General features: G+C 36.9%; 2 protein-coding genes across 2 annotated transcripts; one reads left to right on the top strand and one right to left on the bottom strand.

Annotated features, from left to right (window-relative positions):
• Positions 1-5,071: 5,071 nt before the first annotated feature.
• LOC126881658 (uncharacterized) lies at positions 5,072-6,750 on the bottom strand. Its single transcript, XM_050646037.1, has 2 exons — positions 6,441-6,750; positions 5,072-5,461 (listed from the first exon to the last, which is right to left on the bottom strand). Exons 1-2 carry the CDS (start codon positions 6,453-6,455, stop codon positions 5,117-5,119), a joined length of 360 nt encoding a protein of 119 aa, XP_050501994.1. The 5' UTR covers positions 6,456-6,750; the 3' UTR covers positions 5,072-5,116.
• A 14,145-nt stretch (positions 6,751-20,895) lies between these two features.
• Positions 20,896-21,505, top strand: LOC126892107 (nucleolar protein 58-like). The gene is made up of 2 exons (XM_050661555.1): positions 20,896-21,039; positions 21,131-21,505. The coding sequence occupies exons 1-2, from the start codon at positions 20,896-20,898 to the stop codon at positions 21,503-21,505; spliced, it is 519 nt and encodes a 172-aa protein (XP_050517512.1).
• Positions 21,506-26,860: the final 5,355 nt, after the last annotated feature.

The raw sequence follows: 26,860 nt of genomic DNA on the forward strand, positions 1-26,860 counted from the left end.
AGTTAAAATTTGAAAAACGAGAAAATGGCCATTTTTAAGGCTTAATAAGTCGGTCAAAAATTATTATTTTGAAAGTCAGAAAGTGACTAAATCAAAGTTTAAAGTCACCGTTACATGATCCCGAAGAAATCTGTTTCATTAATTTACTACTAAGCTGTTATTTTTAATTAATAACAATGAGTGGTTGTATCGTATTGACGCTGCTGTAAATGTGAGTGCGAGGACTGCTGGAATAGCTTCTCTCTCGCACTCAGCATTTACAGCCCCGCACACGTGAATGGCGCTTATTATTATTACTTAAAAATAACAGCTTAGTAATAAAATAATGACGAAAATTTCTTCAGGATCTTGTAGGGGGGGCTTCAAACTTTGATTTAGTCATATATTGACTTTCATAATAATAACTTTTAACTGAGTTATTAAGCCTTGAAAATCGCCATTTTTCGTTTTTTTCAATTTTAAATTGCTTATAAGTCGAAAACGATCAACTTTAGAGAAAAATTATTAGAGACCTTTTTTGTCCAGAATGGTCCAAAAAATTAAAGAAAAAATTGCTCGGGCCAAAAATATTGATTCTTGCAATTTGATTAAAAAAAAATTGTTAAAAAAAAATTGGCCCACTTTTCACTTGGGCGACTTCTTGAACCTTATTCTGGGATGTCTCACGAATGTGATTATGCAAAAAAATTTCATGGGAATATTTTTCCCTTCGAACCCGCCGTTTTCGCCTTGTCTAGAAATGAAACTGGTAAATACCAGATCTAAATAAGGAAATCTTCATATAATTGGTTTGGAGAATTTTCAAAATGATTGTAACGCTCGGTTTCATAATCAGTTTTTTAAATTTTAAGTAAGTTGGTACCTCTACCTTTATCACAATTCATATATGGGTAAATGTCAACTTTAAAGTGAACTTTACTTAATGTTTACTTTAAGTCGATTATGAAATCGGGCGATTTTGACAGGTAACCGTTAACACAGATTTTACTGTATTTACAGGGCCTAAAAGGAATCTACTGATTTCTATTGATTTTTTGAAAGCAAAACTACTATCCGCTGCAAGATAATTCGGATGGAATTCAGACAAAATATGTACAAAAAGTACATATTTTGTCGGAGTTTCAGCCAAATTATCTTGCAACGGATATAGTACTGAAAGAGTAAGAACTGGCCTGGCAACCCTGTCTAGCAAAGCTGATATAAAGATTAGAGCTTATCAAATCTACTGATAAAACAATGGACATTGGAGAAACCAGCTAATAAAAAACAAATAAACAGGTTGTTAAATAAATCGAAAATTTCCAGCAAAATAAAATATAAAATAATAAGAAAAAAGTAAGGTTATAAAGTAAATTCTTTTTTTGCTCCTGAAGTTGCCGTAAACGTGTCAAGTATCTATAGAACTATACGTAAAGGCCCTGTGGTCGTGAGAGACAACTACCTAGTCGGCCAGAAAACCCATGGGCGTAAATTAGTTTAGCATTATAACGTTTTTAAGTAGTTGCGATTGTTGAAAAAACTTGACTGTGATATGTAGTTGTCACAATAGTAATAACTTAGTTGCCCATATAACTAAAGATATTACTTAACGTTGTAACATCGTAATGTCAGTCGGGTTAGGGGTCGTTGGCCGAAACAACTGAAAATGCTCTCGGGCAACGTTATATACAGTGCATTTGTTTGTACTGACAACCAATGCGTCGAAAAATTGCTACTTGGGTATGTTATTCAAGTGGACAATAAAGGTAAAACACAAACAACTTTTGTTTCTTAATTATTTATTTATACAATAATGTGACATTTTACATAGAAATATGAGTATTTAATTTCGATTAAATATATGTTTACTTGTTGAATTTATCGGCTGCACACAACAGCTGATCGGCCATTAGACCCAACAACAAAACGCGAAATAAAATGTGTATTTTAAAACTGTTGGATAAACAGTACCTACAATCAAAAAAGCTTACCTTTAAAAAGGTACTCGATTATGAAATAACAAAAATATCAAAAAACACGACTGAATATCAGCTTTTTATGGTGACACAAACTAAACACAAACACCAAACACATCACATAACCCGTAACCGACCATATAAAATAAGTGAACGACAACGAACGAACGAACACGAACACAGATTACAGATTCACAGATAGCGCAGGATTTGTCAAAAGTCATGTTCCACCAATCACAATGCCGACATCAGCGCCTCTGACTAAACGGAAGGAAAATAAATACGATTACATGTTTTTTATTAGAGTTAGCGGGGCATGGTAATATGTGTTGACAGTTGGAGCGGGTGGTGACGGGAAATGGTCTTTGGTCTTCGGACGTGGATAATCGTGGTTCGAATCCCTTTCGAACTTTAATTTTTTTATTTTTATTTAATCAATATTGCGTTTATTAGATATTTTTACATCTGAAAAATGGACCTAAGTAAATCTAGCAGATAATAAATGTATGTATAGTAAGTTAATATTGGAATACATAATTTGTGAACTGCATAGTAAAATAAAAGTCATTCGTTATTAATATAAATTCGTCCTTATTCGAATGATGTGAATGTTGTTTTGCTTCTACTTTTTTAAAAAATTGTAACAATAGTTTCATAAATAAAAATAATGTCTAATTACTTATAATTGAATCGGTCATTTCAAAAACAGCAAAGTCCACAATTTTCAGAAACTAACTTTTTGAGAGGAATAGACTCCTTTAAGATAAACGTTGTGTGCAAAAACGACACCAGTCCAGTAAAAACATTAGGAACAAAACTACAATATAACTCTGAATTTTGATGTCATCCATTTCATCCATCTTTCGACTATATAGTGAGTTTTCTTTGCTCTTCTGTAAAATTAGGAATATGTGACTCATGTTGTTTTTGAAATGACTGATTCAATTAATAAATCGATGGTACATTATGTTGATATTAATTATTGGTAATTTTTCACGAATATTTTTAACAATTACTTTATACTATTCTACAATTAACTTATTAAAAAAATAACATTGGCTTTTATATTTTTAAAAATCTATAGGTACCTACACAGTTTTTCTTATTTGTTATATATTTCTTTGCATAGATTTACTTTAGAGATGTAATAATATCTAATAAACGCAATATTCATTAAATAAAAAATAAAAAAAAAGTAAAGATTGGTATGGGATTCGAACCAGGATTATCCACGTCCGAAGACAAACGACCAGTTCTCGTCGCCATCCGCTCGAACTGTCAAACCATCTAAAATACTCGACGACAGAGTAGGATAGTGACGTCGTCGATACTCCCCGTGAATTAGAAAGAGACTACCGACCAAATAGGCTCATTTATCTCTGTCGCAACCGTCACCCATTTTAAGATCGTAAGGCGCAATCTAGAGTATTATATATCTATGAGTTAACCAGTTTTTAAGGTTATGCTATTATTATTAGTGTGTTTTGGAAGAAATTAAAAAAAAATTATATAAAAACTCTAATATTTGTATTATTTATTATTTATTTGTATATTTACTTATTTTCCATGATACTATAAATAACATTAACTTTATTTATAGTACCTATGTTATTTTCTATAAAAACTTAATCTTATATAAAATCACAAGTGCTTTGGACCAAATTTGTTAATTTCTTAATAAAAATCACAAGTATGCTGCCAATTGTTCGAGAACATTTACTACAAATTCAAAGAAGACAAGAAAATCTTGCATTGGTTCGTAAACGTGAACAACTCAGACGAAATCAGGAACCATTTGAACTGCCTGAAAAAAGATTTATAGAGTTATTCAGACTCTCTAAGGACTTAGCATCAATACTCATCCAATTTGTAAGCCATCATGTAGCAGAGAGAAAAGTAGCTAGAGGAATAACTGTAGAAAGTATAGTTCTTTGTAGTTTACGTTTTTATGCAACAGGGTCGTATCAAAGGTGTTTGGGAGAAGAGTTTAATTTTGGTATAGCCCAGAGCACTGTTCATAAGTATGTCCATCTAATAACTGATATTTTAAATGAACATTTTGTGCCTCAGAAAATAACATTTCCTATAAGTGAAGAAGAACGGGATGTTTTAAAAAATGATTTTTTAAGGAAATGGGGATTTCCTGGTTGCATTGGGGCCGTTGATGGCACCCATGTAAACCAAGTATTGAAGAACACAATTTCATTAACAGAAAGGGCTATCACTCTTTAAACTGTCAAATTATTTGTGACACTCAATTAAAAATTAGAAGTGTATTTGCAAATTTTGGTGGCAGTACTCATGACAGCTTTATATGGAGGAATTCAACTGTCAATACATATATGAATCAACTGGCAACTAATAATGAAAGATGTTGGTTAGTGGGGGATTCTGGGTATCCTCTTTTGCCTTATCTAATGACTCCATTTCTTGTACCAGCTAACAATGCAGAGAGGCGTTACAATGAAGCTCATGTACAAAGTAGGAACTGCATTGAGAGATGTTTTGGAGTACTTAAAACAAGATTTCGATGTTTGTCAAGAGAACGCACATCAAGATACAAACCAGAGTTTGTTTGCAAATTAGTTAGAGTGTGTGCAACATTACACAATATGTGCATAGAAGGGGACATAGAATTTGTAGAAGAACTGCAAAATCCAGAGGGGGCTATGGAAGATGGCCCAGCGTACCATGCCCATAATATCCTTGCTGGACAACATATGAGAAATCTTATTGTTACTACTTACTTTCAATAAATGTTATTTTAGTGCCTTCATCTTGTTGTTTGAATTTAAATTGGGTAAATTGATTAAAGTACTTGTTGCAGTCTTCTTTGCTATTGATATGTAACTACTCCAAATCAAAATGATTCATTATTTAATTTGAAGCCTTTGCTTGTATACAATATAATAAACTATGGATTTCTTGGGACTAGCCCCTGGGATCCATAGTTTGTCTATAAAGGCTTAATAAAATAAACTTGGAGTGTTAGTATGCCATTTTTTAATTTAGTTTTATTTATTTATGAGCAAGCCCAATTTAAGATAAATAAGAAATTTACAATTTAGAGCAGTGCTATAACAAAAAAATAGTTGACTAGTAAATAAAATGAGTAATAAAACCAGTAAACAAATATTTATTTTATGAACAAACAAAGTATACTACATTTTCTCTGCAATAATTTTTAACGAATCCGCTATAGAACCTAGCTTTTGGTTGATTGACTCCAGTTTTGTGTCCATGTTTTTCAGTATGTCAATTGTTTCCACATATGTATCTTCAACACTCACTTTCCTTTGTTTCACATAACTATGTTCATGTGTTGAAATTTGTCTCTTTTCAACTCTAGGTTTTGTAGATATTGGGTTGATGGGAACACTAGATGTAGAGACAGAGGTAGGAGATGAACATACCCCTTCTTGCCAACTGGTGGATGCACCATCATTTATTTTTACGGATATTGGTAAATGCAATTGTGATTGGGCCAATGTCTGAGGTGGTTCCAACTAAAAAACAGTTAAATAATAAAATTTAAAAAATCATAAAGCTGCTTTAGTAGTTAAGGTCGGTGTGGTGAAAGCCTTCTTAAATCAACCTTAAATTTAGGGAAAGCTTAAATCAGTTAGGAGACTATGAACAAGTTTGTTCCTACAGAAGTTTCCAACTGTGACCGACTGTCAGATGCATGCGCAATAATAATTTCGCCGTTCCAACAAGATTTTCTCTGATTACTAGTCAACAAAGTACACTGTTTCATGAAATATTTAATCAGTTTGAGATTAGTTTCTGACAGTTTGAAAAGTTTCCGAACTTTTTGCAAAATGGTAAACACAGAAGAAATGTTTATATAATAGATTCTAGAATTATTACAGTCTCTGCTATCAAAGTAGTAAAATTTTTGGAATATTGTATATAGAATCCCTTCTCTTAGTAATATTTCCTTATTAAATGTTTTAGTATCACCAACTGAGATTTGTGTTGTAATCTAATAGTCAAAATTATGCAAATATGGGTATCTATGTACTCATTATATACATTTTAAAAAAGTATAAATATTAGATTACAAAATAAGTAATTTCAGTTAAAGAAACCCAAATATAATACAGATTCTAGAGTTACAGTCTCTGCTATCAAAACATTATATGGCCTTGGTAAGACTATACATTTATTATACTCATATTGGTGATCTAATATTTTAGATGTTTTTATTATGTAAATATTTTAAAGTTTTATTATTGAAATAATAAAAAATTTCTTTTTGATGATGTTCAAATGGTTTTTAATCATAGAACAGTGATATTTTCGTGCATTATCAAATATGGAATATGGGTAAAATAGTAAGGTTAAACTTCTCTTGTTCCAGTGTTCCCATATATCAAAGTTTGTCCGACTAGACACCCTTAAGCTATTAACAAATTTGCAGACCTATAACCTTTTTGTTTGATTACAATGTTTGGGATTAGAAAGTAATAAGAAGGTACTTACACCTGCTTCTGCCATATTTAGTCCAATAAAACTACTCCCCAGTAATTTCAAAGCCCTCTCCTCGTAGGAAGTCAATTGTTTTCCACTTGGGGGTCCTCCTCCAGTTCCAGTTTGTTCCCGTTTTATTTCTGCAGCTTTCTTTTTCAATGCCGACTTAAAATCGGTCCAAGTCTGAAAAGCATAATTATTTTAAATGATTTTTGCCATATAAGAATAACTAAATATGTTCCTACCTTTATCCATTTTTCAACGGGTTTATTAGTATACCCCAAACTATTAAGCTGGGTAGCAAGAGATTCCCACTTATTTCTTACTATATGTTTGGCATTGGGACCCGAAGCTCTTCCAGAAACCATTTCAGGGTTAGATTCAAATGCATCTAATAAAATTTCCCACTGTTTTGGGGTTGGTCTGGTTGACATTGTTATTTCAATTTTTAAATCAGCCGTAACAACAATATCGACAATAATTAACCATCTACCGTAAACAACGAAAAAAACGTATGAAAGTAGGGAGTTTTTGTTGCTACGTAACGTACGCATCTCCGTATACGTAAAGCAACTAACGTGTCGTAGAGGAAGAACGTTAAAATAGGTAGTTTTTGTAGCTGCCTTAACGTAACGTAAAGCAAATCGTAAAGTCATTTTTAAATTCCGTTGACATTAAAAAAATAAAACAATGTTCACACAATATACAATTAATATACAAATATAAAAAAAAAGATAAATGAATGATGAAATGGTATGGTTTTAATTGCTTCTATTTAAATATAAAAATATTATTTTTCCTTAGGTTAAAATTTTTTTATTTTTGTTTATACCTACTTTTTAGTTGTAAATTATTGTACCTACATCAGAATTCCAGTATGTAAATAGTTTGGTCATATTTATTTGAAAATTTTACTGAAATTAGGTCATTTGTTTATCTAGTTATTAATTGTGGTGATCACTGTATTTCTTAATTAAATTAATACAAGATTTGTTTGTTTTGATTTATTAATAGACAACTTAAAAACAATAAAATTTGAAATCTATTATGAAGTTCAAATTTCCAATTACAAACACAGAATAATTTTACTCAAATAGACTAAACCAATATAACCTTAAAATGTTTATAAACGGGTAGTACGCTGATGAAATGTTCATTTTGGTAGGTAATCGGGCAAGATCCTCGTGTGCATTCGGTGACTTTCGTCTTGATAGGGATGCGTTCTCACGTACGTAGCAGAACGTTACTTTAGGTAATACGCATCGAGATACGGGAGTTCAACCATTAATGCGCAATCGTATATGTCAAAAAGATGCGTTACGTTTACGTATTTGTGTGCACAAAAACTCCCTAGTATCTTCGGTTGCTTAGATAAACTGAACAGAAGTTAGGTACAATCGAGAAACTCGATTTTCTACTCGATCGGGGTTTGTGAACAACTCAATAGACTCGATAACGAGTTAAGTCGATTTAATCGAGTCGACTTTCGTGATCCGCCTCCAGGACTTGTGTTAAGGGAGAATTTGGACCAATCACGGGTCACAGATTTGCGATTGAGCGACGTGACAGTCGATCGTCAACTTTCGAAAATAGACCTTATAGACCTTAGACAAGGAAAAAAGAGAGGACGGGTAACACTCATTTAAAACACACGTTCCAAAAGTGAAGCCAGTTTTTGGTTTGTTTGTCACCAGAAACATGGCGGTCACGTCAAAAATAACAATGGGTTGCCAGTGGTGGGTGTTCGTTGAAGGTTAAAATTTCATAAAAAATAAATTAAATCATCATCTAAAATTCGTAATAAAAACATATGTATGTATTGAAACATATGTACGTAATATGAGCAACTTAATAAAACATTTACCGTACACAAATTCTTCATTTTAAATACATTTCATGTTTTTATTTTAAATACTCAATGCATAAAAATACCCCAAAGATACGTCGATGATCAAAATCGCTGGTGTCAGTTTGGCTTCACTTTTGGTCAAGGATTACTCGTCCTCTCTCTTTCCTTGTCTAAGTTATAGACCCGTTTATCACAGTAAGCACAGTAAACAAATTTATTTTTATTACTTTGTGTTTACCTCTTTCATTTTTTATTTGTATCCATTTTTATTTTGTTCTGTGCTTTCATTGATCTTTTTAGGTTAATTGGATTTTCATTTTTATCAAAATAGAGTGAACTCTGAAAATGATTTCAAATTCAGAATAGGTAGTGTAATGTTCTAGTCAGTAGATTCCTTCGACAGCGCGTCGGGGCATGTGACATCATCTGTCTCTCTTTAACACATTGATATAACGCTCTCTTTAACACATTGATTTCCCTATGTGGCACCATTGCGGCATAACTAATCTACTAGTAGTGGTCAGAATTTGGTCGTAGCCAGTGTTCCTGTTTTTTTTTACATGGTTCTGGCAGTGCCTGATTTAGAGTATTTGCGGCCCTAGGCCAAATTACGCCGAGCGGCCCTCGATAATTTCACGATTATGTAATTAAAGCATACAGACTTCATAATAATAGTAATAATTAAAACTTTTATTTTAATTTTACTTTTTAAATTTCGTAATACAAAGTATAACATAAATGAATAGAAATGCCTCTAATGTTATATTTGATTACGGACATAAATAGGTTGAAATGTATTCACTAATTAAATAATCTTGGTTTGCAAAATTTGGCTAAACCCCCAAAACAGCTCTAACGACAATTTCTATATTTATAGAAATTTCGAAAAAGAAAATTTATAGAAAGAATGCTGAAGATCTCTTGGACAGATCACGTGGCCAACAACGAGGTGCTGAGAAGAATGGAGACTGAAAGAATACTCCTAAATATTGTACAAAATAGAAAACCGAGATATCTAAACAGAATTCACAGAGGAGAAAGATACAACTTTTTACGACTCATAATGGAAGGAAAAGTGGAAGAAAGAAGAGGTTCAGAAAGAAGAAAATGCTCCTGGCTGAAAAACGTGAGAGACTGGACAGGTATGGACACACATTCGATACTAAGAATTTCTCAAGATAGAGAGCAATTTGCTGTAATTATAGCCAACCTTCAGTAATGGAGAAGGCACCTTAAGAAGAAGATATAAAATATATAATTCAAAATGTTAGCAAACAGCAGTTATTTGTAAAATTATTAATATTGCTAAAATTATTATATTATAAATTAGTATTGTAGTTAATTGTTAAAATTAACCATTTGTTTCATTCGGAGGGAAAAGTACAGATGACAACACCAAAGACCAAAATATCGTTAGAAAGTCTAGGTGTATACGAGATTCCGTGTGGGGATTGTGGAAAGTCGTACATTGGACAGACCAACCGAAAAATCCAGGTAAGACGAGAAGAACACCAAAATGCTATCGAAAGGGGAGAAACCACGTCATCCCTGGCTCAACATGTCGCAAATACAGGACACACAATAAACCTGAACCAAACAACGATGTTAGCTAACATCGAAGTAAAAACAAAACGGGAAATCAGAGAATCGATAGAAATTGAAAGAAATCCCAACGGCTTAAACCAAAGAGATGATGCGCAACGGCTTCCTACAACATGGAAAACGGTACTGAAGAAAAAGACCAAAATAAATCAGGCCGCAACATCCACGCGTAACATCCCGCCGACGACTACCACCTACACCGACCAATAACAAGAGCCCGAGTTCGCGCAGGGCAAGCAGCAGCATCAGGATCAACTACATAAGTGACGGTATCGTGAGTAAGAATTCAGTTTACTTCAAGCAGCAGCGAGAAGCGGAACTACCTGACTTGACAATGGCAAGTGAGATCTTGCCGAAACGTCGTCAAAATAATGGTTTTTCTCAAAACCAAAATTATTCAACGCGGAGTCAAACCCGGAAAACAACAGAAAGCACATATAGCTCCCGCGGAAACTTCAAGTGTAACATATATATATATATATATATATATATATATATATATATATATATATATATATATATATATATATATATATATATAACGGTTAACGGAGAAACGTTATTGAAGAATGTGTAGCGAATAACGTGGCTTTGTAGACAAATCTGTGACACAAAGGGGTGTCTTTTGTCGTTCATCGTCTTTTATGAAGACTTTGAAATTTACATTTTCGCGTCCGCTACGGAAAAGATTTCTTCTGTATATCAGAGAAATCTTTTCGTTTAATTCATATAGATGTCGTACCAAGTGTACTGAAGTCTGGTTATTTTATTATTACCAGAAAGGCCAAAAGCATTTTCTTACACCTCGACCATCCACCTAGATGTTCCTGACGAGAGCTTGACATGAGCTCGAAACACGTCGTGTAGAATATCGGTGGTGGTCGAAGTGAAATAAAATGCAATCGCCGTTTCCTTTCATATCACGGTTTTTCTCCGTTATTGAAGAATGTGTAGCGAATAACGTGGCTTTGTAGACAAATCTGTGACACAAAGAGGTGTCTTTTGTCGTTCATCGTCTTTTATGAAGACTTTGAAATTTACATTTTCGCGTCCGCTACGGAAAAGATTTCTTCTGTATATCAGAGAAATCTTTTCGTTTAATTCATATATATATATATATATATATATATATATATATATATATATATATATATATATATATATACATATATATATATATATATATATATATATATATATATATATATATATATATATAAAACAGATGAAATAGAGAATGTGGAAAAATCCCCTTACGAACAATTCACACATCCACCATTTCGGGTTGGGAAAAATTTTTTGAATAGAATCAAAGATCCAAACACCAGTTCTTAGAAATGTGTTTCGCCCTCTTCAACCTCTCTGGGCTTATCAATAAAGATGAGAGGTTGAATATCTTTAGACACATTCCAATCAAAAAACAACATTCGAGACCTAGACATAGAAGGTGCGTAAATCTACGGCAAGTCCGACAATGACAGTATCAAGTTTTAATTCCCTAATTACTTAAAGTAAGTAAAATATATGTTTAAAAACATGAGATGTAGATTCCACATTCTCTATTTCATCTGTTTGATTTCGTACGAGTGGTCGTCAAACCATTAACCTTGGATCTTTTGATCACTGAGTGTGTTTCAAGGATCTACATCTCATGTTTTTAAACATATATTTTACTTACTTTAAGTAATTAGGGAATTAAAACTTGAGACTGTCATTGTCGGACTTGCCGTAGATTTACGCACCTTCTATGTCTAGGTCTCGAATGTTGTTTTTTGATTGGAATGTGTCTAAAGATATTCAACCTCTCATCTTTATTGATAAGCCCAGAGAGGTTGAAGAGGGCGAAACACATTTCTAAGAACTGGTGTTTGGATCTTTGATTCTATTCAAAAAATTTTTCCCAACCCGAAATGGTGGATGTGTGAATTGTTCGTAAGGGGATTTTTCCACATTCTCTATTTCATCTGTTTGATTTCGTACGAGTGATCGTCAAACCATTAACCTTGGATCTTTTGATCACTGAGTGTGTTTCAAGGATCTACATCTCATGTTTATATATATATATATATATATATATATATATATATATATATATATATATATTGATACATGTATCCATGTGACTTCCAAAGTAGATTCTCGTAATACGTTGTTACTTCATATATACCGTTATGACTTCCGATTTCGGAAGTCACAACGTTTTGCCTATATTTTTACGAATTTGGCTACTAGATGGTATCAGAAGGCTTATATTAAAAATTTCGCTGGAAGTCATATCGTATCTAACATACTCATAAGATCAGATTTTAGTTCGACGGTATATCACCAGCGCTAGTGTCGCTCCCGTGCTACTATACAGGCTATGTACACAACGCGTAGCGTCTTCCGTATACCACACCGCTCGGTGTGACTTCCGTTTTTTGGCAACCCTGTGTAACGGTTTCCAGACATTTATCTGTTGTAGATTCGCGGTCCTAATCGTACTTAGTGTTTTGTGTGCCTTTTGTTTTTAAACATGAATAATAGCAGATCTGCTTTACTTTTAAAGTTAGCCTTAAATGAAGGTACAATAAGTGATTATATATCTCTATAATTATATATTTTCTGTACTTATTTTAATCTATAATATTTACTTACCTATTTACTTATATAAATTCATTTTTCTCGTGTTTTTGTTTACTTCCTTTTTTACAATGAACTTCTAATTTAATCTACACTCACCGGCACGAAAAACGGGCACCCCAAAAAAATGGGTAATTTTTGATGTCTCGTATCTCCCAAACCTGTTGTCCGATTTAAGTAATTTTTTTTAATATGTTATAGCCTTATTCTTTAACAAAATAGCTATGATAATATTGTTGATAGACAGGTAAATTTTCATTGTATACCGGGTGTACCAATCAAACTGGGTTTTTTTTCTCAATTTTCACAACACCCTGTGGAATATTCTAGCCTTTATAAAATATTTAAATCAAAGCCTAACTATAGCTCCAGGTTTTATTAACATTCTGTTTTTTTATTCATTCGCTTACGTTGGATAATAAAAAGTTAAGGACTTTAACAACTAGCCATGTTCTTTATCGATACAGGTGTTTCTAAATATAAGTGCGACAAACTTTAAGGGGTAATTTCTGCATGAAAAAATAATGATCGTTTGGCAAAAGAATTTTATATTTGCAAGCATTTGCGGACATAGCTTTATCAAGTAAACGATCATTATTTTTTCATGCAGAATTACCCCTTAAAGTTTGTCGCACTTATTTAGAAACACCATGTATTGATAAAGAACATGTTTAGTTGTTAAAGTCCCTAACTTTTTTATTATCCAAAATAAGCGAATGAATAACAAACAGAACGTTAAGAAAACCTGGGGCTATAGTTGGGTTTTAATTTCAATATTGTATAAAGGCTAGAATATTCCACAGGGTGTTGTGAAAATTGAAAAAAAAACCAGTTTGATTGGTACGCCCAGTATACAATGATAATTTACCTGTCTAGAAACAATGTTATTACAGCGATATAGTTAAAGAATAAGGCTATAGCACAGGGGTGGGCAAAAGCCGGCCCGCGGGCCGGGTCCGGCCCTTTCGCTTACTTTGTCCGGCCCGTTGAAAAACCCCGCAAGTACCTAATCTTTTTAATCCCTTTTATGTGATTTTGTTGAAATCAACAGTAATAGTTTGCATAGTGTTCACATAAATTATTAAATATATAAATAATAGAGAGTATTATAATTACGAACAGCCTTAGCTAACTATATTTTTAAAAACTGTTTAATTGTAACTATTTACTTTAAATTTCTTTTAAAATATAGGGAAATCCCCGGAGATTCATAATTGTTTATTCGGTATTAATAATCGTATTTAACTCTCAAGGTCTCAAGACAAGCACTCGGTGTTTGGGTATCTATTTCAACCATATCACTGACAGTTTATGATCTAAATACCTCAGCACTTTGGTCCCAATAATATGATTCTTTATTTATTAAATCTGAATTAAGTATGGTTGTTTGGAATACCTACTTCAGTATAAAATTCATTGTTACCGATTTTTGCCGAAGTTTTACAACTACTTCGAAAGACCGTATAAGTTTATTTTGATTTAGCACTGGTCGTATTTCCTATTACTCCTCATATTTCTTTTGATACAGTGTGTGTTATTTTGCAAATATATAATAAATTGAAAAAGTGGAGGACATTTTGTAAGTAAAATTTGAAAACATTGTTTTTATTTTATTGTATTAAAATATTTATTTGTAAGCATTTGCAAAATGATACAATCTAAAAAAAGAAAAGTTGATTTGGAATGCAGAAATTTTAATGAAGCATGGACAGAAAAATACCTTTTTACGAACATTGGTAAGAAAGCAATTTGTTTAGTTTGCCATTAAACCATTGCTGTTTTCAAGGAATATAATTTAAAGAGGCATTTTACATCAAAACATCCAAAATATGCATCGTTTTCTTTAGAAGAACTTAAAAATGCTGCAGACAACTTAGCAAAAAACTTAAATAAACAACAAAATATTTTTAGCAAACAAAGTAACATCGAGAAATCTACCACACAAGCAAGTTATGTTATTGCACACAAAATTGCTAAGTTATGTAAACCTTTTTCTGAAGCAGAATTTGTTAAACAGTGCATGGTAGAAGTGTCGGAGATATGTTGTCCTGAAAAAAAACATATTTTTGAAAATTTAAGCCTGTCAAGGAGAACAATAGTACGACGGATCGAAAATATTTCAGGAAATTTACTCGACCAGCTAAAAACAATAATTGCTGATTTTACATATTGTTCTCTGGCGTTGGAAGAGTCCTGCGATATTACTGACACAAGTCAATTATTAATATTTATTCGGGGCATTAACAAAAAATGTGAAATTCGCGAGGAACTTCTTAGTGTGCATCCAATGAAAGATACAACTACCGGTGAAGACTTCTTTAACGCTGTTGAAGAGTGTTTAGTTAAAGTAAATTTACCTTGGAACAAAATAGTAAGCATCACTACGGATGGCTGTCCTAGTTTAACAGGGAAAAATGTGGGCTTACTAAAACGAATCAGCGACAAAGTAAAACAGTTGCAGCCAGAACAAGACATATTATTTTTACACTGCATTATTCATCAAGAAGTGTTATGTAGAAAAGTTTTAAAATTGAATCACGTCGTTACTGTTGTGACAAAAGTTGTAAATTTTATCCGGGAACGTGCCTTAAATCATCGACAGTTTGTTGAATTTTTGAAAGAAATTGAAAGTGACTTTTACGAAATTCCTTACTACACTGAGGTGAGATGGCTTAGCATCGGTAAAGTTTTGGACAGATTTCAATATTTGCTTGATGAAATAGTATCCTTCTTGTCGATAAAAGAAAAACTACATGATTTTCCTGAATTGCAAAATGAGGCATGGCTAAACGATTTGTCGTTTTCTGTAGATATTGTAAAATATTTAAATGAACTTAATGTAAATTTACAAGGGAAAAACCAGTTCGCTTTCAATATGCACTCAAATGTCAAAGCATTTATGATAAAACTAAACTTATTTGCTGAGAACTTTAATAAAAAAATATTAAACCACTTCCCATCATTACAAACACGACGAGAATTATTGAAAAATTCTGATTTTCTTAAATATAGTTCAGTAACACAAGACCTGCATACTGAATTCCAAAGAAGATTTCAAGATTTCAAAGCTATTGAAAAACCTTTGTCATTAATTAGTCAACCTTTCAATTTCGATGTGCAAGAAGCTCCTGTTGAAATTCAGCTAGAATTAATTGACTTACAGGCAAATAATTTATTAAAAGAAAATGTTCAATCAAACGAATTGAGTGCTTTCTACGGTGCTTTGAATACAGAACATTTTAAACATTTTTTAAACTATGTTCAAAAATACCTAGTTTTATTTGGTTCGACATATATTTGTGAAAGAACTTTTTCGTTGATGGTTTCCACGAAAAATAAATATCGATCACAAATTACTGACGAAAATCTACACTCGGTATTAAGGATTGCTACAGGTGATTTGGATCCCAATTTTGAAGAAATAATATCACATGAACATTCGCGATTTCACGTTTCGCATTAACTATTATAGAAGTTATACTTATAATGAGTATTCTATTAATTTTAACGTTTAATGTTTGTCTTTTTTTTATAATTTTATTTAATATTAGGTATATTTACAAAATATGTATCAATATAAATTAATTTGTATCGTTAAAATATAAATAAATAAGAAAATAAAATCTTTCAATAACTGATTTATTTAATTACCATTAATTTATTATTATTCTTCTAACGCCGACTCCACTAATGATGGTTGGCTAAAACACCATTGCAAATTCGTCTCTATTTTCTGCTTTTCTTAAAAGCGTCTGTGTGTTTAACCCGGTCCAGTCTCAAATGTTTTCAGTCAGAATATTTGTCGTCTACCAGGACCCCTTTTTCCTTCGAACAACTCGTACATATCATTTCTGAGCATGTGCCGTAAATATGCTGTCTGTCTCCTTTTAATGGAGGTCAAAAGTTCTCTGTCTCTTTCCATTTCGTGCAACATCATTTTGTTCGTATATGATCGGTCCACGGTATTTTCTAAATTCTCCCAAAAAGCCACATCTCAAAAGCTTCCGGCTTTCTCATTAAGTCAGCATTAACAATCCAAGCTTCGGCACCATAAAAAAGAATAGAGTGGATATACAACATTTTATCAACTAATATCAGATTTGCAGATTGAGTCTTTGGTGACTCAGAAATGTCCTCATCTTCAAAAAGTCTACCCTCAATTGCTCTATTCTTGATCGAATTTATGATTTCGAATTTAAATCTTCCGTAATCCAGACTCCTAAGTAAGTATTTCATTTTGTCCACTTGCTCAATATCTTCATTTTTTATCTGGTTCTTTTTCTGGATCTTCTTATGATTTAATATAATGACCATTTTTTTTTTCAATTACGTGACATATTTTACTGGGCACAAGTTTTTCGCATGTATTCCCAAGTAGGACAATTTATTATTACCATTTTCTAATTATTAACAGTCAAATTTCTTTGTCCAAATGCTTTAAAATAATACTTATAGTATTTATTTCTTGGGCAGGGAATAAACTACACCAAAAAAATTCGCGTGGGCACAGCGTACATATCCGGTATAGTCCTCCGGCCCGAGAGACATTTTGAAACTTTCATTTTGGCCCGCGCTTAAAAGTAATTGCCCACCCCTGATCTAAGCGGTTTTTTAAAATTTATGGGTTTTGCAATATTTTACCGTCAGCGAACGGACTAATAGTAGAGGATCCGATATAAGGCCGATCTGCATCGATCTATTTAATGGATAACGTGTGCGTGAAGTAACAATGTATTTTAAACGGGATTTACTTTTTCGCACTGTTTTTGACACACTTTCATATAATCAAATATCCTTAACTTTCGCGTTGTCATGGTGATGACATAATGAGCAATAAATTACAAAAAAAAAATTTGACAGTTTTGTGGTTTGAAAGAAATTAGAATGTTTAAATAAGTTCTAAAAATTGTAGAATAGGAATGAATTCCAGTGATGAAGAGTTACAGTTTTTTTATTTGTTTATCGTAGATAAAATATTGTATGAAACTGTGCGTGAAGTACTTTTTGCGAACTTAAGCGATGTATAGCACTCGCTTCGTTGTCGCTTGTGCTCTAAACATCACGTGCATTCGTAAAAAGCATACTTCACGAACTGTTTCATAAATAACTATTTTCATATATTAAAAAAAATGTTTCGACCCGGGTAGATATTATTCCAGATTTTCAGATTTCAGCACAGTGTTAGATGGTTGGGGCATATATGGAGAGCAGGTAGCGTAACAACTATAAACTCAATTTTACAATGGAAACCCGGAGTTAGAAGGAGACGCGGAGGAACTAGAATAAATGATTACAGGAAGTAAAGGAAAATTTATATAGGGCAGGAATTAGAGACTAGCAGAAAAAGACAGAGGATAGAAAGAACTGGAGAAGCACAGTCAATAGTATCGAGTAGCAGACTGGGACTAATCTGCTCTAAAAAGATGGACCTAGATAGCTTTTTAGCAGCTCAACCCCACCTGGTGTATTTAGCCATTTAATTTTCTTATTACACATTATTATTGGTACATCAAAAATTAAAAGGACGGTGCCTGTAATAAAATCTAAAATTCAAAATTTAATCAAGAAAAATAATAAATATTAAAATTTCCTATAAGTTCAAATTTATTTATTAAAATTTTTGATATAATTTTCATAAATAAATTACTTACTAATAACACTTTTTTAATTAATTCCAAAAAATCCATTTTGCAGCAATAATAAAATATTAGTATTTGTAAAATAAATATCAATCATATCATAAATAATACAGGTTTACAAAAAAAAACTAAATTTCGGACTATTTGACGAAACCATGTTACAAGGAGGTTTTTGGGGTGGCTGATCACGAATCCGGGGTCCGCTCACCTCTTTCACGCCAGGTAAAGGTCATTTCAAGGTCAAATCAAGATAAATCGACAGTCGCTCTGAGAAAGTATATTAGGGCGTTTTTGGTGTCGCTGATGACGAATCATTAGTCCGCTGACCTCTATCACGTCTAGTTCAAGGTCAAATCAACATAAATCGACACAATCGCTCTGAAAATATAGGGGTTTTGGAGTCACTGATCATGAAAACTGCGGTCCGTTGAGCTCTACCACGTAAGGTAATGGTCATTTCAAGGCCAAATCAGGACAAGTCCACAAAACTGATTTGACCTTGAAATGACCTTTACCTGTCGCGGTTGAGCTCAACGGACCCCAGTTTTGTGATCAGCGACCCCAAAAACCCCCTAATATACTTTTTCAGAGCGATCGTGTCCATTTATCTTGATTTGACCTCGAAATGACCTTGAGCTAGACGTGATAGAGGTCAGCGGACACAAATTCGTCATCAGCGACCACAAAAACCCCCTAATATACTTTTTCAGAGCGACTGTCGGTTTATCTTGATTTGACCTTGAGATTACCATTACCTGACGTGATAGAGGTCAGCAGACCCCGGATTCGTGACCAGCGACCCCAAAAACCCCCTAGTCATATGGTTTCGTCAAATATTCCGAAATGTATTTTTTTTGTAAACCTGTTTAATCAAAAGAATATCAATCTTTTAATTTAAATAGACAACTTTAAAACATAGAACTGCATTCACAACTGTATTCACAGTAAAAGTTTCAAGATCACACATTACGCTTAAAGTAAGAGGTAAATCAGCAGACGAGTCGTTGTGACTTCCAAAATATGACAACACCGCTGGAAGTGACAACGCACCTTGAACTACCCTATATATGGAAGCCATAACGTATGCTGTACGCTTCGGTATATACGTATATATATACAAAATTTATTTTGGTAAATCCTTTCCCCTCAATAGGTAGACCCATTTTATAAGCCCCCCTTTTACCAAATACACAATTTTTAAAAAATAATTCCTAGTAGAAAAGGTGGAAGTCGGACAGCCTCTTCTGTATACCGGAAGTCACAACTTAACGTGCATCAATATATATATATATATATATATATATATATATATATATATATATATATATATATATATATATATATATATATATATATATATACATATATATATATATATATACATATACATATATTATTACATATATACCTTACATATATATATATATATATATATATATATATATATATATATATATGTAATACACAAAAACTACATCATCAGAAAATATTATTAACACTTCGGCTTTAAAAGTAAAAGTCTACTGCATCAAATCTATTGATAAAGCGTGAAAGTTAAGTAACAGTTTTAATTTTACCCAAACCATAAAGTACTATTTCAAAGGCTGCAACAGATGCTAAAAATTTGTATTTTCGAACTTATTCTAACATTATTCTTCTCCTCAAAGACACTAAACAACAGCAAACATCAGATCCTTGATCTTTTTCTAGACGATAAAAGGAAAATATGTTTAAGTAAGCTAAAATAATTCTGGATTTAAAAAAGCATACATTTTAAAGTACACATAATGTAAAATAATAGAATCAATCACTCACAAAGCAATACAAGTGAAGCATCCCCTTTTTTTGGCTGCACTCCTCCGATTATCCACCTATCCATCCTCAATATCTCTTTAGCCTCAATAAGCAATCAAACTATACACCTACAATCAAACTTTTATCCCTTCAGAAAACCCGAAAAGTAGAATTATATGATCTAGTATAATCGAGATTTATCAGCAAAATAGCACTCAAAGGGCTACACTATCATCAATTATGACATAGCAGTAAGACGTCAACCATATATAAACATAAATACGGAAACAATCGCTTTAAAAAAACTATATACCCTGTTCTAACTATTTCAAATCTACTACTAGTGGTCAGGGCCGGATTTACATGTTGAACCCGACTAGGGCTCTCCCCGAGACTGTAATTTTTCCTTGCCGTTGGTGGGAGGGCTGAGTAACTGGTCTTGGTCCCTTATTTTGTGAGGGGAGCACGACCAGCGAAACCAAACACAGTCTCAGCGTCCAGTGCCTGTGCACCGGGTGACCGCCGGACACCGCCACTGGACGCGAAAAGGCGCAGCAACTGAGGCGAACAGTTGCTGCGCCTTCGCCTTCAGCAAATACAGATACAATGCTCCCCAATAAAACAAACCCCCCCTTTTTCTCATCCTCTGAATGAGACCCCCTATCAGAAGAGAGTGGCCGATCACACACCCCACACCGGCCCCCCGTCCCCCTCTCCTCCCCCACACACATCCCACCAAACCACCCCCAAGAGGAGTAAACCTCAAGAAAAAATCCCCAATACTACGGTGGAAGGCATCCGGTGGAAGGCATCGTGCCAAAGGTATGCGAGATGCGAGGTTCAGAGCATCGCGAACGATCCCTTCGGGATACCTGGCGACCCCCCGAAGTATCCAGCCTTGGCGCGGCAAGGGCGCACTGTCGCGTCCGACATATAGGACGTCCCTACTCGTGGGTATTATATGGAACAACCTAACAAAAAAGAACGGAAGACAGAATCAGATGACGAATTTAGGCACTTGAACCAGGATCAGGATAAGGAACGGAAAGAACAGACTACAGAAAATAAAGAAACAAAAGACCAACGGGAAGAGAGAGCGGAAGGAGTATGAGGAAGAATTTTTAAGAAATTCGGAACAGAACAGGATCAAGATAAACAGGTCAATAGACCAAGCTAGACACTCAACATTGATTGAGTTTGAAGAAAAAGACAATGTACAAGAAAAAGAGGACCTCGAACTCGAACAGGAGACGGGCAGTGTCTTGATGGACATACTTTTCGGAAGTGAGGAATTTCAATCGTCCAAAAAAAGGAAGGCGGGTAGCCCGGAGACAATTGGGAGATATAAGAGAGACAAAAGGGACGACCAGGAGGAACCGGAAGAAACGGAGGGGGAAAGGGACCTCAGGAAGCTGAGGGAGGTCCTAGAGATTCTTACCATAAAAGGACCGGTCAATTGTGAAAATAAGTATAGGGTGGTCAATATACTGGCAGAGCTCTATAAAGGGAACAAATCAAGCCTATACTTAGGTAGCCAGACCTCAGCCATAGACTCGGACTCGTCAACCTAGGAGCGGGAAATCAAGGACGCTATGAAGCCAAAGATGGTGGAGATGGCCACGCAGACCGATGCCTGGCACGGTCCTCCCGGGGCAGTTAAGGCGGCGAGCCTAGAGGGAATTAAGACATATGAGGAATTTCAGAGGCACGTCCGCCTCGATTGGCCCGAGAAAATATACAAGAAAGTAGTCATAGACATTGGTAACCCTGTAGAATCGAAGGCCAATGTGAAGGTGGTGGTCACTGAGCCGAACGACCCCGGAATGAACTTCTCAATTCAAAGACTTTACAGAGATAGATACCCTGCACTCGCGACCCTCAAGGGCGCCTATGAGGATATGGAACTAACGTATACGGTAAAAGAAAACGGGGTGAGGGTTTCCACGACGGAACTCATCATAAAAACTAAGAGCCACACCCCAGAACAACTGTGGGACGCCCTGGTGAAGGTTAGGGAGGAAGCCAAAGAGGAAGACTTAGTGGCCCTTCACCACACAAGTTATATGCCTGTTGAGGATTTAAGGAAGATGGCAGAAGCCATCTTCCATAAGACATCAATAAAAAAGATAATAGTACACACAACAGCAACCCTTAGAGAGAGGCCGACCTACGGGTTCATCGTAAAGAAAAAGGAGCCACGTACACACAACTTCTTGAAGGGGTGGAGAAGGCGGTTGGCGGCACAGAGGCTAAGGGCGCAATCCAAAGCCTTAGGAGTACTAAGGACGGTGGCCTTTTAATAACCCTGGACAAGGACCAGGCAGCGGCCTCCGAAATCAAAAAGGCAATCACCCAGAGGGAGAGCGGGCTCACCGCACAATTGGTGGGCTCAGAAAGGCAAGAAGTCATCCACGTTAGAGGGATGACCGCCAACACAAGTGAAGACCAAATCAAAGAGGCCATACGCAGGGAAGTTGGAGCATGGGAACCGTGCTTCACGATAAAACAAATACGCCCCATGAGAGGGGACACGAAGGCCGCCACCTTAGTACTCAGCGTATCGGCCGCGAGGAAGTTACTTGACCTGGGGCATCTAAAAGTCGGCCTCGCCAGGTGCGAGTTAGAAAAAAGACTCGTGGTAAAACGTTGTCAGAAGTGCTGGAGTTTCGCGCACGAAGTAAATAAGGGTAACGGACCGGACCGCACGGGGCATTGCCTGAAGTGCGGCAAACATGGTCACATCATGGAGGGATGCGAGGGGGAGGAACACTGTGTCCTGTGCAAAGAGCCGCATAGGCATGGCAGTGGTAAATGCTCCGCCTTTAGAGAAGCCCTGCAAAAGGCGAGAGCGGCGGAGCGTGGCATGGTGCCCGGGGTTCCTCCTCCGCGTTTCCCCCCCTTACGAAGTAGGACAGAACCAACTAAAAAAGCGCAGGCCCCAGTGACCACCACGGAAAGGGAATGCGGGGACACTGACCTCCAAACCTGCGACGTCGACGGCGCGGTGACCATCCGGGATCCTTCACACACGCCCCCGGGAGAGGAACGGAGGGAAGGGCCCGACTGCTCTGTCCCTTCACCATCCAATGTCCCCCAAGGTCTCTAGGTGTTTTCTCAGTCGGATAGTTCATACGTGAAATATATAAATAATAATATTTAATGAACAACAAAAGTTTAAAGGTGTTACATATTAACGTCGGACGGGCCAAGGCGGCCCACGATCTGGTCCATGCGAAAGCCCTGGACATCGGGGCGGATCTGATAATAGTACCTGAGCCAAACAAAAATATTGCAGGGAGGTTTGGCTGGATATCGGATACGCGTTCCGATGTCGCTATCCATCTTGTCAACAGAAACCTAAGAATCGAAAAAATTACGAGGAAGGAGGGTGTAGTAAAGATCAACTTTGTTGATGTGGCTATTATAGCCTGCTACATCTCTCCAAACGTCAATATGACGGTGTACCTTGACAAGATGGAGAGCATCACGAATATGGCCCTGGCGGAGAAAAATTTCATCATTGCGGGTGACATTAACGCAAAATCCGTCCTATGGGGATCCCCGAGGAACGATAGTAGAGGAGAGGTATGGAGTGAGTGGATCTCCTCTCTCAATGTAATGGTCGTAAATAACGGCAAGCACACCTTTGAGAGGGGCGACTCGCGCACCCATATCGACGTAACAATGGTGAATGACAAGTATTCCAGTAAGGTCACTAAGTGGGATGTGATGGATGAGAATCTATTCACATTCCATAAATACATCTCCTACGAGATCAGTACCGCGGGGACCACCGGTAGCGGCAGAAAGGTTATGGCATTCAATAGGGCGGCCTTTAGGGAGAGGTTGGATGGCTTCTGCGAGGGGGCCACCGACTTCCCTAGCCTTAGAAGTGCCATAATACGCGCGCACAGGGAGAGCACGAATAGCAATCTGGTATCGTATACGGTACCGTATTGGTGGAACGATGACGTTCAGGGTGCCCGTACCCAGTGCCTCAGACTGAGGCGCATCGCACAGAGGGAAAGAACGCCTATGGCGAGAGAATTATACAAGAACACAAAGTAGGACCTTAATAAGATCATAAGGAGGTCCAAGCGAACGTGTTGGACCAATCTGTGCGATGCGCTTGAGGAAGATGTATGGGGTGAGGCCTACAGGTTAGTGATTAAAACCTTGAGAGTTGAAACCCCATACAGACTTACTGACAGGAGGCGGGACATCGCGGGCGTCCTCTTCCCCAGGAAGCCAGAGATGCTGTTCGAGCCCACCATGTGTGAGCTCCCGGAAGCCGTTACTCCCATGGAACTCTCCAGGGCAGTAGACGCGATTAAGACGGGGAGGTCGCCGGGACCTGATCGGGTGCCGCCGGAGGCCGTTAAGATCGCGGTTGCGGCGCAACCAGAATTGTTTAGATCAGTGCTGTCCCGGCTTCTTGTGTCCCAGGCTTTTCCTGACGACCTGAAACGGGCACGCCTCACGTTGATACCCAAACCGGGTAAGAACCCGGAAGAGGCCAGCTCCTACCGACCCATCTGCCTCCTAGATTGCCTAGGCAAACTATATGAAAATATAGTTAAGAACCGCTTGGAAGCGGGATTAGATGCCGCAAACGCCATCTCCGATAGGCAATACGGCTTTAGGAAGGCTAGATCGGCGGTGGACGCTGTCAGGTACGTCACGAGGAGCGTGAAGGACTGCAGGAAAAAATGGGCAGTGCTGGTCATGTTCGATGTTAAGAACGCCTTTAACACTGCGGGATGGGGGCATATCAACACGATGGAGGCCCTCAGACTGCCCACATATCTCACTAATATAATTAAGAGCTATCTGACTGAGAGACACTTAACGGTAAACAAGGGCGAGAACGTGAAACTCTCTGCGGGCGTCCCCCAGGGATCGGTCCTCGGACCGACCCTATGGAATATCTTATACGACGGGTTGCTACGTGTAAATTTCGGTCGCATGTGTAACGCGGTCGCGTACGCCGACGATCTCGCGATCCTTATCACCTACGATTCCTACTGGGAGGTGGTGCATAAGGCTGAGAGGTGTTTTCGTCGCGTGAACGCCTGGATGTCGGGAAAAGATCTGGAGCTTGCAAGCGCTAAGACAGAGGTGGTGATCCTCAAGGCACCGCGAGCGGGGCCTGACCTGGTTTTCCGCTTCGGAGCCAGCGAGGTGAAATCGTCCTCTTGCGCAAGATACCTGGGCATAGACCTCGAACGGGGACTGGGGTTCTCCAAGCACCTCGCAAGGGTGGTAGAGAAGGCCGAGGCGCAAACCGCAGCCCTCCGAAGACTAACACCAAACATCGGAGGGCCTGGTAGCGCCAAACGGAGACTGTACCTACATACCGTATAGTCTACCCTTCTCTACGGGGCCCCGGTCTGGATCGAGGTTCTAAGGCACAAGAAGTATAAGGAAGTCTTGATTAAAGCGCAGAGGAAGCCTCTGTTGAACGTATGCAGTGCATATCGTACTGCATCAACCACGGCCCTACAGGTCATCGCGGGTGCCCCTCCTATACACCTGCTTGCCAGAGAGCGCACAACACTATACGAGTCAGAAAACGGTCACCTACCTGCGGTTAGAGCGGCCGCTAGAGAACGGCTTCTGGCTGACTGGCAAGCGGAATGGGAGGCAGAGACAACCAAGGCACAGTGGACCAAGAGACTGGTCCCGAACATAGGGGCGTGGTACGCTTGTAAGTTCCGGAGAACAAGTTACTTTTTCACGCAGTTCCTGACGGGACACGGCTCTTTCACGGACACGTGAGGGAGGACGCGGAACACTGCGTGTTCCGGTGTGGCGTGTTCGCTCGCGGGCAGACCAGGCTCAGGAATCGTTTCGGAGACGTCGGCCCCGAGAATATAATCAATCTAGCATTGGGTTGCAGGGACGATTTCGAATTCATCATTGATGTAATCACAGGTATAATAAAAGAGAGAGCAGCGCGAGAAAGGGCAGAGCAGGCCGGTTAAAAACAAAAAAAAAATAAATAAATAAATTAAAAAAATAATAAATAAAAAATTCTACGTTTTTTGGTGGTACATTATACTTACTCTACTGAATTTAGGTATGTAGGTATATGCGTAGGTAAGTAGACAAAGGTAGAAAATTGCATCAACTCTTTGAATTTTGGTATAATTAGGTATGCAGGTAAGCAAGGACAAATGTAGGAAAAAAAAAGAAAAAAAATAAATAAAAAAAACTCTACGTTTTTGGCGGTACATTATATTACTCTATTGAATTTAGGTATGTAGGTATATACGTAGATAGGTAAGTAAAGACAAAGGTAGAACGACCCTCCCGTTGAGGGCCGCCCCCCAGTCCCATGAATTGTCCCAATCGTGTTTTCGATCCCACATAGGGATCAAGTACCTCAATTACGGCCCTATCGTTTCCGATAGGAGCCTAGGAAACCCCCTCCTTGTAGGGACAGACACTCCAACTCTCCCCCTACCGCTTCTAGGTAGGGGGGAGGATATAGGCCATGTTCAAGAACACTTTACTTTAGACAGCGCGGAATGTCCCCATGTATCGTTCTCTATAGAACACGTCCAGGGACATTCCGGGTTGGAAGAAGGGGTGGTTTTAGTTGGTAGGCGGCTGGTTATGGGGGGCACGCGGGATGCATTGACTACGTGTGGTTGAAGCATCCTAGCGTGTTCTCCTCTCCTGTCCGAGTCCAACAGTACTAGGGACACCTTCCTTAGTCTGCCATGAGCGTTCCCCTCAGTCCAAAAAAAAAAGGTATTCAAACGTCGAGATTGTTTCCATTATTTCATTTTTGCGACTAAATAACGTTTGGTTTATTTCTTCCATTTTCTTTTGGGTTACTCATGGTCTTCGTTTTCTTTACATTTACCTCCATTTTCAAATTTTGTATTTCTTCCACCCATATATTCATTATGTTAGAAAGT

This window comes from Diabrotica virgifera, chromosome 1, assembly GCF_917563875.1.
Source record: "Diabrotica virgifera virgifera chromosome 1, PGI_DIABVI_V3a".
NCBI lineage: Eukaryota > Metazoa > Arthropoda > Insecta > Coleoptera > Chrysomelidae > Diabrotica > Diabrotica virgifera.

Bases quoted from the DNA above. Each gene is read 5' to 3' on its own strand.
- LOC126892107 (XM_050661555.1), top strand. From the start codon at position 20,896: ATGGAACAACCTAACAAAAAAGAACGGAAGACAGAATCAGATGACGAA. The intron at 21,040-21,130 runs GTATGAGGAAGA...ACATTGATTGAG, and splicing joins GGGAAGAGAGAGCGGAAGGA to TTTGAAGAAAAAGACAATGT.